General features: G+C 39.7%; 1 protein-coding gene across 2 annotated transcripts in view; it reads left to right on the top strand.

The window, feature by feature from the left end:
• The window catches only part of NDUFS1 (NADH:ubiquinone oxidoreductase core subunit S1), a 32,146-nt gene extending 30,149 nt beyond the window's left edge, over nucleotides 1–1,997 (top strand). For both annotated transcript variants that reach the window (XM_052656354.1, XM_052656361.1), the window contains exon 19: nucleotides 770–1,997. In XM_052656354.1, the coding sequence (XP_052512314.1) occupies nucleotides 770–861 (92 nt within the window). In that variant the 3' untranslated portion in view covers nucleotides 862–1,997. The remainder of the gene's footprint in view (nucleotides 1–769) is intronic.
• The last annotated feature ends 12,299 nt before the right edge of the window (nucleotides 1,998–14,296 follow it).

The following is a 14,296-nucleotide window of genomic DNA, read 5'->3' as shown; positions in this document are numbered from 1 at the left end:
CAGACTAACCTACAGATTTTATAATACATGCTAGAACATGTCGGTCTCTAGGTTATGAGGTAGTTGATAGACATTTTAAAACAATTTTCTGTCTAAAAGCAGATAGATATTTTTAAGTTTTTGGTACAGTTTGTATCCAAGATTGTTTTAATAGGATTTTTAGTTATATTGTAAAAGTTATGTTCATTGTAGAATACTTACCTAAGGCCACCATAACAACAGAAAAACACTACCATCCCAGAAATAACTATATTTATGTTTAACATTTTGGCCAATCAGCCAGGGATATACACATGTATTTACTTAAATATAAATGAGATTATTCATTTACTCTGGGAGGGAGGGTTTGTACGGCTTTATCAAAATATAATTCACATACCATAAAATTCACCCATAAAGTGTATGATTTATGGCTTTTAGTACACTGTTCTGTAACCTTTTTTTCAATAACAGTATATATGCATATTCTTTTTTTGTTGTTAATTCAACACTTTTCTATAATATTCTTAATGATTGCATACTGGCCCTTTGTATGGCTATATATAATTATTTAGTCATTCCTATGAGTACTTATCAAAACCATTTAGCTGTTATGGGGCTTATATTCTGAAGTTATAAGTTGATTTTTACAATATTTACATGTTCTTACTTAGACTTTTATAGTCCTTTTGTTGTTTGTTGTTCCTGAATATGCGCAATAGGAAAGTTTTACTCTGTGCCTCTGTTGAAGTTATATTATCAAAATGCACATTTTCTTGATATCTTTCAGATTCAATTAGCAGAGCCTCACAGACAATGGCTAAATGTGTCAAAGCTGTTACAGAGGGTGCCCATGCAGTAGAGGAACCATCCATATGCTGAAACATCTAAGGCCCAGCTAGTTAATGGACAGTTATGTTGGCACGATCTCTTGAAGGTGTATCTCTTTAAAAAATAATCTTGATGTAATATTTAAGGTTGTACCATGCTTTATTTGAAAATTATATTGCAATTATCAGAGAACTTTGAGGTTTCAAAACAACTAATGTGTTGAATGTAAATGTTAAATAGTTTAATAAACATTATATAGAGGACTTTTCATGTAAAAGCACTGATAATCTTTGTGACATAAAAAAGAAGGTCCTTAAAATATGAATTTTTTTATCTTCATTGATCACTTATGCTTGTAAAGTGGATAAAATAAGAATAGCTTCCATTGCTCCTGTTCTAGTGCTAAAGAAAAGATTTAAGTATTCTGTCAATTGGGTAAATAGAAAAAATACATATAATCATATATCAGGTATGTATCTTGAACAACTCTAATAATGATAGCTTAATGATTGATTATTCAGGATTTTCTATATACTAAGCACTCTGGTTTTACCTGCATCATCTTGTTTTGTCCTTGTTACATCCGTGTGAGACAGTATTATCTCATATTACAGGTGAAGAAACTGAAGCCCAGAGATACTGGATAGTTTGCCTGAGTCCACAGCAAAAAAAGTCATAGAATCAAACCTGGTTCTCTGACTTCAAATTCAAAGCCCATTGTCCTTAAGTGTTGGACATAATTTCCTCTCATTAATACAAATTCCTTAGGTTGTTACCTCTAAGAATTAGTATTGAGAAGCTTAATGGATAACACATTTTTCTGTTTTTTCTTACATCTGTTTATACAATATAATGTCATGGTGATTTATGTGATTTTTTTCTTTGTATAATAGATTGCACACACATCCCTTGGAATGAGTGAGGTTTCAAGAAATATAATTTAGGTTCTCATTGATGTTCCATATTTATTATATTAACACCATCTGTAGTATTTAAGTCAACTAAATTACTCCAGTAATAAAAGACAAAACTAACAGCTTTCATAATTTTCAATTGTCCAAAAAAAAGTAAAAAACTTACAATTAATCTAGGAGATGATCTAATGCTGTATTAACTTTTTTTGAAATCTTATGTTCAGAATCATTTGTTTTATAATCTTAATCCTTTTTGCTTTCACCAGAGATTTATTAGCCCAACTATAGGTTGCAATTTTACTGATATAAGAGGTAAAATTTTTAAAATATAGTTTGTCATCTTCAAAAATTGCTCAGAATTTGTCACCCATAACAGCTTTTTCAGAATTATTTTATTCATTTCAGTCATAAAGTTGTGTACTTTGTTTTAAATTCTCAGTTGCCTGAAATATAACTTCTTCCTAAAAGACTTTGAATTTAATACAAACTTCTTATCTCTCTACCTTCTTTACTCCTTAGCCTGTTGCTGAACTCACAGGGGCAGACACTTGCGGTTTTTTATTTTACACAGTACTCTTCAGTGAATGAGTATATACTTCATAGGATTCTTGGTGAGGGAATGTTGCATTCAGATGGAGAAATGGTGATATGACTAAGATGGTCCAGGATCCTAGGGCTGCCTTCTAGGCAGCATGTGTTGAACTTGTAGTTTCATAAAGAATATCTTGTCTGGGCTAAGTAGTACTCATTAAAGTTGTTGGTTTTTGCATAAAGTAAATATGAAAGTCTGTCCCATGTGCACCTATCAGTCACTTAATACAAAATATTAAGGTTGAAAAGTGAAAGTGTTAGTCACTCAGTTGTGTCTGTCTCTTTGCTACCCCATGGACTGTATAGCCCACCAGGCTCCTTTGTCCATGGAATTCTCCAAGCAAGAATACTGGAGTGGGTAGCATTTCCTTCTCCATTCTGTCACATTGCAAGCAAATTCTTTACCATCTGAGCCACCAGGGAAGAGCCCATATTAAGGTTATCATGAGCATAAACATTGAAGTTGGTTGCAAGACTTTCTGAAGAATGGATCCAGATAGAAGAAAAATACATATAGATAAGAAGAATAACACTGTTGATGGAATTTTGATTGTAAGCAATGAGGGAGTCAACAATGAAAAAACTGCAAAGAATCAAGGCCGAGTCCTTTTAGGTGAAGATGGCAATCTGGAAAGACCCTGGAATAGTACCATTTAGAGAGGACCACTAATGTGTGTCATCAGAGCTTTAAGTACATTATGTCTAGTTAAAGCCATGCTAATGATCGGTATTAAGACCCAAGAAATATCAAATAACTTGCCCATTTTTACCCAGTTAAAGACTAAAGGCAAAAATGTTTAACTAGAGATATTTTTACTGTTCCATTTTGCCTCAAAAAATGTTGTGGGCAATTAATAGATACACAGGAAAAATCTTAAAAGCCTTAACTCCATACAGAATGCCCCTCAAATTTATTGTGAATTGTATTATAATGAATACATTAATAAAAGCATTAATAATACTCAGTATGCAATAATTTACTATTGTTTGTTGCTGAGGTTTTTAAACACCATTTCTTGCCAGGTCAGACAGATCTTGTTCAACTTTGGAAATGTTACTTAGAAAAATGGAAGATTGTTTCATCATCTGTAAAATGATAAAAATTCTAATGATTGTACCTACTTTGAACTTCACGGTGTTGTAATGAGGATTAAGTTAGAAAGTCTAAAACTTTCTTAGGCTATTTCTTGACATATAGTAAATGTTCAGTGTGGTTAATAACTGAGAACCATCATTATAGGGAAAGGGTGTGTTCAAAATTTTGCTGAGTTTCAGGAAGTTGCAGCTAACCATCAGTGGGAGTCCTTAAAGTCCCCATTCTAAGTGAACCAAGAGAAAAACTCAATTCTGTCAAGTGTGAGGGAAAGCCAAGCCTAATAAAACCTCTAGCTTCTGTTTTCCTAAAGAAAACTATTTATTTAATTGAAGAGAATTGAATGACTTATCCAAGGTCAATCCAGTAAACAGAATATTGCTACTACAAACTGTCCACCAGGGTTGTGAAGATTAACTTATGCAGAATTCTGCAAATTTTGATGGAATTTTTATTAGAATAAGACTTACTGAATCTGTTGAATTCTAACCCTTAAAAGAGATTACTCTGAAAGCAAAAAGATAAAGCAGTGCTATCAGAAGAGGGAAAACTATGCTGATAGAAAAGGAACAGAAGGAGTGTGAGAGCTATTGATGTGCATAAAAGGGGACAGGAGGATTTTTTTTGCTGGCATAAGCCTTTGGCTAATATAAACTGTCAGCTTTATTGTTACCAAAACAAATTAACTCCACCATGATTCAAGTTCCCAAGGAGAGAAGAACTGAGGCAACTTAGCAACCAAAGCAGTGGTAAGAGGTAAGGTGTTTTTTTGTTTTTTTTTTTAATGTTAACGTCATTCATGACCACTGTTAAAATGTCACTAGCACTCCTGTACTCTTGCCTGGGAAATCCCATGGGTGGAGGAGCCTGGTAGGCTGCAGTCCATGGGGTCTCGAAGAGTCGGACACGACTGAGTGACTTCACTTTCACTTTTCACTTTCATGCATTGGAGAAGGAAATGGCAACCCACTCCAGTGTTCTTGCCTGGAGAATCCCAGGGACGAGGGAGCCTGGTGGGCTGTCGTCTATGGGGTGGCACAGAGTCAGACAGACTGAAGTGACTTAGCAGCAGCAGCAGCGGCAGCAAAATCGTTAAAAACGCCTGTTACCAAAGGCCCAGTGTGGCTGGGAAAGAGTCCAAGCAGAAATAAATGATATGCATGACAATTTTTTAGGACATTTTGTAAGGCTAATCCTACCTTATAGCTAGACCGTAGGTTTGTGAGTGACCCAACTTTTGGAAACAAGTACTCGTGAAAAAAAATGAACCTTGATAGAGACTTTTTGAAACCCAAAAGATTCAAGATTTAATTACCTGAAACTGATCTTCAAACTGTGATTGACGTTCAGAATCTTTGACATCTGTATAATTTTTAAAATGAAAAATATATGTGGGCATTGAAAAATAGGGTAAAATGCATGGCCTAGGACTAGTGATTATAATATTTAACTTGAATTGGTTTATAAAGAGATCATAAGATGAATAACAATTTCCTTCTTGAAAGAAAGTGAAAGTGAAGTGTTAATCACTTAGTGGTGTCTGGCTCTTTGCAACCCCATGGACTGCAGCCCTCAAGGACCCTCTGTCCAGGGATTCTCCAGGCAAGAATATTGGAGTGGGTTGTCATTTCCTTCTATAGGGTATCTTCCCTACCCAGGGATTAACCAGGGTCTTCCGTGTTGCAGGCAGATTTGTTTACCTTCTGAGCCATTTCCTTAGACATGTATTTTCAAATCTGGAAAGGACTAGGAAAAAATCTAGCATTACACATGTGTTTGATAATTATGGAATTGGAGGCCAAAGAGAATGAGGGTAAATTAGGGAGAGGTTTTGTGATTTGAACCAGCCCTCTGACTCCTGGTTCAGTGACATCTCAAAGCCTTCAGTTCAGCTCCAACATTTATTTAGCATTTGCAGAGTATCTGCTGTGTGAGGTGTAATAAGTACTAGGACTACAAGAGACATACACACATTTTTATTGTATGTATTGTTAACATACATACATGTTTATTATGTGTGAAAAGTATCTTAGATGCAACTACCTCAGGGTAGTTGAACTAGTTGAGGAAACAGCTTAAAGAAAAGGATTGTCAGGACTTCCTGATGGTTCAATGGTTAAGACTCTGCTTCCACTACAGGGGTCGCAAGTTTGATCCCTGGTCAGGGAACTAAGAGCCCACATTGCCATATGGCAAAAAAAGAAGACAGTACCCTTCTGTCACGACTATTTGAAGATTTTTACAATAAGAATATATTGCTTTTATAATTTCTTAAAACATAAACGAACAATGGCAAAACAAAACTTTTAAGTTGATGAAAGCTAAAACTAGGATACAAAATTGTATGCATCCTCTCTGTGCTTGGCAGCCTCTAAGATGGCCCCGGTGACCCCTGCCTCCTGGGATTCCCTCTGCTTTGTCGTCATCTCTCCTTGAGTGTGGGCCAGACTTCCTGATTCGCTTCTAATGAGTAGGGATGTTTGTGCTGAGATTAGGTTTTGGTTTTTTTTTAACTTAATCTGTGATTTCGGTCTTGGGTTTGCTCTGATTCTCTCCCTCTCAGATCACTACCTGCCATCTTGGAGAATACTTAGCCTACAGAGAGATCTCGTGTGGTAAGGAAGAAGCCTTCCAGCCACCATTTATAAGTGAGCTGAATCTTGGCTGCCAATTGAGATGACTACAGCCCTAGCCAACAGTTTAATTGCAACCCCATACATTTCTGGATTCCTGACAGAGAAATTATGAGCTAATAAATACTTGTTGTTTTGAACCATTTAATTTTACGTTATTTTGTTATGTAGAAATAGTACAGGGATTTCCGTGGTGGTTAATAGAATCCACCTTGCAATGCAGGGGACTTGGGTTCTATCCCTGTTTGGGGAACTAAGACCCCACATGCTGTGGGGCAACTAAGACCACGTGCCACAACTAAAGAGCCCATGAGAATCAACACAGCCAAATAAATGAATGTTAAAAAAAAAAAAGAAATAGCTAGTACACTATGATTACATCTAGGCAAAGCCTGCTGCTGCTGCTAAGTCGCTTCAGTTGTGTCTGACTGTGCGACCCCATAGACGGCAGCCCACCAGGCTCCCCCGTCCCTGGGATTCCCCAGGCAAGAACACTGGAGTGGGTTGCCATTTCCTTCTCCAATACATGAAAGTGAAAAGTGAAAGTGAAGTCACTCAGTCATGTCCAACTCTTCGCGACCCCATGGACTGCAGCCCACCAGGCTCCTCCAGGCAAGAGTACTGGAGTAGGGTACCATTGCCTTCTCCGAGGCAAAGCCTAGAGTCACCCAAATCTAATAACTGACTTGTGGGATTATAAACGCCTGGCCATCTAGACCTAGTGGAGGACAAATGTGAAGGGCTCTTTTAAGCGTCCAGGTTTTCTATGGGCCTGACTCAGGATGTCATTGGCCCTGCATTGCAGTTTAACTTTGCCCTCTGCCCACTTCTGCCTTCTTCCCCTTCTTTACTGGTGTTGATCCCCATGGAACTATTTAATGAGTGTTTTGCACGTTGAATTCTCAGTATGTGCTCCCTGGGGAATTCAGTCTGTTACAGCCTTCTGGAATATCTGTGGATCCTACATAGCTGCTTCAATTATCACTATATCTCAGTCAACAAGAAGCAGTGAGGGAGGGCAGGTAGAGGACCAGCACTAACATTTTATTGACATGACTTGGAAATTACATCACTTCCACTCACACACCACAGGCAAGACTCATTACCACACTCACCTGCAAGAGCGGATGCTGGAAAATATAGCCTTTAGCTCAACAGCCATTTTTCAACTAAAATAGATTCCAAGAGATGTTCCAGTTATCTTTTGCTGTATAACAAACCACCCCAAAACTTCGTGGTGTAAAACAACAATCTTTTATTATACTCAAGAGATTCCATAGGTCCAAAATGTAGAAAGGGCACAGCAAGATGGAACCTCAGCTGGGTGACTAGAGTATTGGGGGATGACTCAAAGAGCTGGGGGCTAGAGAAGCTCTGGCTGAAGCACCTTAAATCCCCAGAGAGCATCTTCACTTACATGCTTGGCTCCTGGGCTGGAATGGTGGAAGGACAGGTTCAGAGGGGGTTATCTTCCAGAACATTCAGCACGACAGTCCCAGGACAGATGTACTCACAGGGTGGTTCAGGGTTCCAAGAACCATAGTGTTCCCAGAGGCCAAGGGGGAAGCTGCAAGGCTTTTGATGACAACTTCGGAAACTAGCATCACTTCACTGTGCTTTATTGGTCAAGCCAGTCTCGGAGCCCACCCAGGTTCAAAGAAAGAAAGCATACACCCTTCCTCTTGAGAGGAGGGTAAAATGATTAAAACAACCACAAGAATAGACATTGGGAGACAAGCCCTATGATACCTACTGCAGTAGTGAAGAAGGAGATATGCAGGAAAAAAAGACTGTAATGAATTATAAAGAGAAGCTTCTATAACATACCAATTAATCTATACCTGTTTTCTCATTAGTTAGCACAACTCAACTGCTTTTGTATCCAGTATAGAGTTGGTAAGTCTCCTGTCATATATAAGATAGAATGAAGACCCTTTCCTTTGGCTCAAATTCTTTAAGCTTTTAAATATAACCCAAGAACATTGGCACCCATAACTGAGATGCTTTGGGGGGCATAAAGGCTACTTATAGGACATTGGCACCCATAACAGATGCTTTGGGGGGCATAAAGGCTATTTACAGGACATTGGCACCCGTAACAGATGCTTTGGGGGGCATAAAGGCTATTTACAGGACATTGGCACCCGTAACTGAGATGCTTTGGGGGGCATAAAGGCTATTTATAGGAGGAAATGAGCCTTTGTGAGTTTCCTCACAGATTGTCCAGTCTGGGTTGCTATAGATTGAGTAAGTACTAGGCCAGATGGAGTAATGTTCCTCAAGTAATAGATTTAATATCACAGTCTGAGTACAATAGTAGAACCCAAAGTGTAGTTTTTCAGTGTCTTCTATTCCATTTCCACTTTACAGGATTTACTATATTCTTCAGTAGGGTAAGTAACCTCCCTGCTAGAAAATGTACTGTAATTAATATAAATTATTTTCTGAATTTAAAAAAAAAGTGGCAAATCTTGAGGACAAGAACTGAGTCTATGGAGATCTTTAAACTCTTTGAAGACTTGGGAATTTTCCTCATGTTCCAAGGGTTAGGGTGACCTTGTCCCTTTGTTCTAGAACAGAAGCAATCTACTTTGCTGCTGGGAAGCCCTGGGTTAATGTTGGAAATCTAAAAGGAGCAATAAAGCATGATTAAATTTCATTAATCTCAATTTGCCTTGCCAAGAAAAATAAAGCCCAAATATTTTTTTGCCTGTTTCTGCTTCTTTTTTTTTTTTTAAACTGAGGCAACCTGGTCTTTCTTTTTTTTTTTCCCCAATTGGAGTATACTTGCTTTACAATATTGTGTTAGTTTCTGCTGTATAGCAAAGTACATATATAGAATCAGCTACATGTTTACATATAAACCCTCTGTTCTGGATTTCCTTTCCATTTAGGTCACCAGAGAGCATTGATTAGAGTTCCCTGTGCTATATAGTCAGTTCTCATTAGTAATCTATTTTATACATAGCAGTGTATATATATTCAGAGAAGGCAATGGCAACCCACTCCAGCACTCTTGTCTGCAAAATCCCATGGACGGAGGAGCCTGGTGGGCTGCGGTCCATGGGGTTGCTAAGAGTCCGATAGGACTGAGCAACTTCACTTTCACTTTTCACTTTCACGCATTGGAGAAGGAAATGGCAACCCACTTCAGCGTTCTTGCCTTGAGAATCCCAGGGATGGCAGAGCCTGGTGGGCTGCTGTCTATGGGGTTGCACAGAGTCGGATACGACTGAAGCGACTTAGCAGCAGTGTATATATGTCAATCCCAATTTCCCAGTCCATCCCCTCCCCCCGGAACCTGGACTTTATCTGAGATATATTGTTACATGGATAAAGTTAAATCATAATAGAGCCTTCTGGTAGGTCCCCCAAACTCCAATTCCCATAAAACATAAAGTGGAAATTTATGGTTTGCTTAGTAGCTGGCACTAAACAGCTACACCCCTTCTTGAGATGGGGCTTGTTTTGTATCTGCAAGCTGGGAGGAATGAGGAGGGAGGGGCAGCAGCATTTTCTTGGGAGTTTGGGGTTGTTCCTCAGTAACTGTGTCTGCGTCTTTACTCCGTTACCTCTGTGCTCTCCTTGCTTACGCTTCGCTTTCTAGTTAAGTGCGTGTGTCCATTTCTCCAAGCCTTTTTGTTCCATGAGAGGCAGGATGCACCCTGACCCCTTTCCCGAATGTTCTTAGCTAATACTTTTGTACTCTTCCCAGTCATATATGAAGCGCATTTTCTACAGGTTCACACTTGCCATTGTCATCTCATGTATTCCGTACCTTTCTTTCATCTTGACTCCACATATAAAATACAGTGCCCTTTGGTAAAACTGGAACAATTCTTATCCAAAACTGGAGTATTAGGAAAATAATTTTATAAGGGAGTGGTTTTAGGAAAGGGTGGTATCCTGTACAAATCGATTGATTGCCAGAAAAGAGATACCTGATCTTTTTAAATAACCTGTTTGATCTTGAGAGTCCACATCTTATTCCACTAAGATCTTTTTGATTGGAATTGGTTCTTCCATTTCATGTTTTGTGGTTTAATTAAGTCCCTTGCAAGAAAAGCAATTTTCAGAAGGGAAATGAAAACCACCCTAAAAGGGGGCAGGGATCTTTCTGCTAGACAAACTACCAAGAAATTATTAGGAAGTTCTATGTTCCTAATACACCAACCTGCTCTTATCATTACTAACTTACAACTAAGGCTACTAGGCAAGGACTGGGCCTGCTCAGTGTTTTTCCTCCGGGAAGTACCCAGTGTGCTTTTAAATTTGAACATTGTGATGTTAACTAGGATTACTATGTATAATCCTCAAGACTGAATGGACCAAATCAACTGCTCACCCCTGGAAATAACACTTCACTTTTCCTAGGCACCAAGACACTGATTAGGGCTCTAGGCAAGGAATTTTCCTAAGTCAGCCCTGCAGCCCAGGAAGTCATTCCTTCTCGCTGGTGAGCATCTCCCTCCCAGAGAGCAGGGTTAACTCACCTCTGACTCATCATGCTTATACACAATAAACAGTTGAGAAAATATTGTCTGCTAGAGTTCTGGATGCAGTAGCACACACACACACACACACACACACACACACACACACACACACAGACATATATATGTGTGTATGTATCTAGTGAACCAAAAGATACCACATCCCAGTTTCCTGTGGGGCCCATAATTCTTCCCTGGTCTCACCCACCAAAGTAATACATCAAAAGCACTGACTGCTCATTTGCACCAACATGGATGGACCTACAGATGATCATACTAAGTGAAGTACTCACTTAGTATGTACTTACTTAGGATTGTCTTTTCTCTGAGAGAAAAGAGAAAGACAAGCATCATGAGATCACTGATATGTGCAATCTAAAAAACAGTACAGGACTTACCTGGTGGCACAGTGGATAAGAATCCACCTGCTAATGCAGGGGACATGGGTTTGATCCCTGGTCTGGGAAGACTGCACATGCCTTGGAGCGGCTAAGCCTGTGTGCCACAACTACTGAGCCCTAGTTCTAGTGCCCCTGAGCCACAATTACTGAGCATGTGTGCCACAACTACTGAAGCCTGCATGCCTAGAGACTGTGTTCTGTAACAAGAGAAGCCACCAAAAGGAGCAGCCCGCACACCGCAATAAAGAGTAGCCCAGCTCACCACGATTCGAGAAACCCGAGCAGAGCGATGACCCAGTGCAGCCACAAGTAAATAAAAAATAGTACAAATAAAATTACTTACAAAATAGAAACAGACTCACAGACACAGCAAACAAACTTAAGGTTACCAAAGGGGAGGGGTCAGTGAGGGATAAATTGGGCGTAGGGAATTAACAGATGCACACTACTATTTGTAAAACAGATTAACAATAAAGATTCATAGCACAGGGAACTATATTCAATATCTTTTTTTTTAAGAGCAAATGTTTATTTTTTAATTAGACAGGCTTTGATTTCTAATAGTTCATTAACAATTTATTCTATCAAGCTACTGTTAGGGGACAGTTCTCCCTTTATATCAGACTCAAACTCCCAACTTCTAACGTGTTTCCACTAAATACAGTCTTATTAATTATACAACAACTTGAAAGTTTCTTACAGAAAGCAATTACAACCCCCCAAAAATCAAAAGTGGTTGTTTGAGTACTGAGCTTTTTAAGAATAATTTCCTTTTCATCTCATTTCAAGAGTAATTTTATTTTTAGATTTATCAAGTTCATTTGTTATTTTTAATTCAATGTTATATTCATTTTATATTTAATATCTTGTAGTAAACAATAATGGAAAAGAACTTTTAGAAAATAATATAGATATATACAGAAGAAGTGGCAAGAAGACACAGAAGAACTATACAAAAAAGATCTTCACAACCCAGATAATCCCAATGGTGTGATCACTCACCTAGAGCCAGACATCCTGGAATGCGAAGTCAAGTGAGCTTTAGGAAGCATCACTGCAAACAAAGCTAGTGGAGGTGATGGAATTCCAGCTGAGCTATTTCAAATCCTAAAAGATGATGCTGTGAAAGTGCTGCACTCAATATGCCAGCAAATTTGGAAAACTCAGCAGTGGCCACAGGACTGGAAAAGGTCCGTTTTCATTCCAATCCCAAAGAAAGGCAATGCCAAAGAATGCCCAAACTACCACACAATTGCACTCATCTCACACACTAGCAAAGTAATGCTCAAAATTCTCCAAGCCAGGCTTTAGCACTATGTGAACTGTGAACTTCCAGATGTTTAAGCTTGTTTTAGAAAAGGCAGAGGAACCAGAGATCAAATTGCCAACATCCGCTGGATCACGGAAAAAGCAAGAGAGTTCCAGAAAAACATCTATTTCTGCTTTCTTGACTATGCCAAAGCCTTTGACTGTGTGGATCACAATAAACTGTGGAAAATTCTGAAAGAGATGGGAATACCAGACCACCTGACCTGCCTCTTGAGAAATCTGTATGCAAGTCAGGAAGCAACAGTTAGAACTGGACATGGAACAACAGACTGTTTCCAAATAGGAAAAGGAGTACGTCAAGGCTGTATATCGTCACCCTGCTTATTTAACTTCTATGCAGAGTACATCATGAGAAACGCTGGGCTGGAAGAAGCACAAGCTGGAATCAAGATTTCTGGGAGAAATATCAATAACCTCAGATATGCAGATGACACCCCTCTTATGGCAGAAAGTGAAGGGGAACTAAAAAGCCTCCTGATGAAAGTGAAAGAGGAGAGTGAAAAAGTTGGCTTAAAGCTCAACATTCAGAAAACAAATATCATGGCATATGGTCCCATCACTTCACGGGAAGTAGATGGGGAAACAGAGTCAGACTTTATTTTTTGGGGCTCCAAAATCACTGCAGATGGTGACTGCAGCCATGAAATTAAAAGACGCTTACTCCTTGGAAGGAAAGTTATGACCAATCTAGACAGCATATTCAAAAGCAGAGACGTTACTTTGCCAACAAAGGTCCATCTAGTCAAGGCTATGGTTTTTCCAGTAGTCATGCATGGATGTGAGAGTTGGACCATAAAGAAAGCTGAGTGCCGAAGAATGGATGCTTTTGAACTGTGGTGTTGGATAAGACTCTTGAGAGTCCCTTGGACTGCAAGGAGATCCAACCAGTCCATCGTAAAGGAGATCAGTCCTGGGTGTTCATTGGAAGGACTGATGTTGAAGCTGAAACTCCAATACTTTGGCCACCTGATGCGAAGAGCTGACTCATCTGAAAAGACCCTAATGCTGGGAAAGATTGAGGGCAGGAGAAGGGGATGACAGAGGATGAGATGGTTGGATGGCATCACCGACTCAATTGACATGAGTTTGGGTAAACTCCAGGAGTTGGTGATGACTAGGGAGGCCTGGGGAGAAGGTAATGGCAACCCACTCCGGTACTCTTGCCTGGAAAATCCCATGGATGGAGGAGCCTGGTAGGCTGCAGTCCATGGGGTTGCGACGAGTCAGACACAACTGAGCGACTTCACTTTCACTTTTCACTTTCATGCACTGGAGAAGGAAATGGCGACCCACTCCAGTGTTCTTGCCTGGAGAATCCCAGGGACGGCGGAGCCCTATGGGGTTGCACAGAGTCGGACACGACTGAAGTGACTTAGCAGTAGCAGCAGGGAGGCCTGGCATGCTGCATGTGGTTCATGGGGTTGCAAAGAGTCAGACACAACTGAGCGACTCAAATGAACTGAACTGAACTGAACTGAACTGATACATATATATAACTGAATCACTTTGTTGAACACCTGAAAATAATATAATTTTGTAAGTTAACTATACTTCAATTAAAAAATTAGCCCAAGGAGAGGGGACATATTCATCCCTAGTTCCTGTACATTAATGGAGCAACTACCAGTGGTTGGGGACTATACAGGTGTTGGAGACTGACCCTGTCTTCAGTGGCAAAGGCAGAAGAGTCACTGATGATTGCATATATGTGCAAGTGCTGTGACAGAACAAGGTCCCCTGGGAATAGCAGGGAACACACGTTTGTGACAGCCCTGACTGGGAGGCTATCAAGAGCTATCAGGGAAGGCTTCCGAGAGGAAGTGCCTACTGTGAGGAGGCCTGTGGGCTGAGTAGCAATAAGTCAAGTGGACAGAAGGAGCACAGCGAGCAAGGACAGATGCCCTTTTGGGAAAATGGGAAGTAGCTCTGACAAAATGGATGCCAGATGATGTGGTCTGCTTCATGAAAGACCTTACACTTTTCTTGGAGGCACTGAAGTGAAGGGCGTTGAGTTGAGAGAAGTATCTTGAAG

Source organism: Budorcas taxicolor, chromosome 2 (genome assembly GCF_023091745.1).
Source record: "Budorcas taxicolor isolate Tak-1 chromosome 2, Takin1.1, whole genome shotgun sequence".
Taxonomy (NCBI): Eukaryota; Metazoa; Chordata; class Mammalia; order Artiodactyla; family Bovidae; genus Budorcas; species Budorcas taxicolor.
This window is presented reverse-complemented; position numbering and strand designations above follow the sequence as displayed.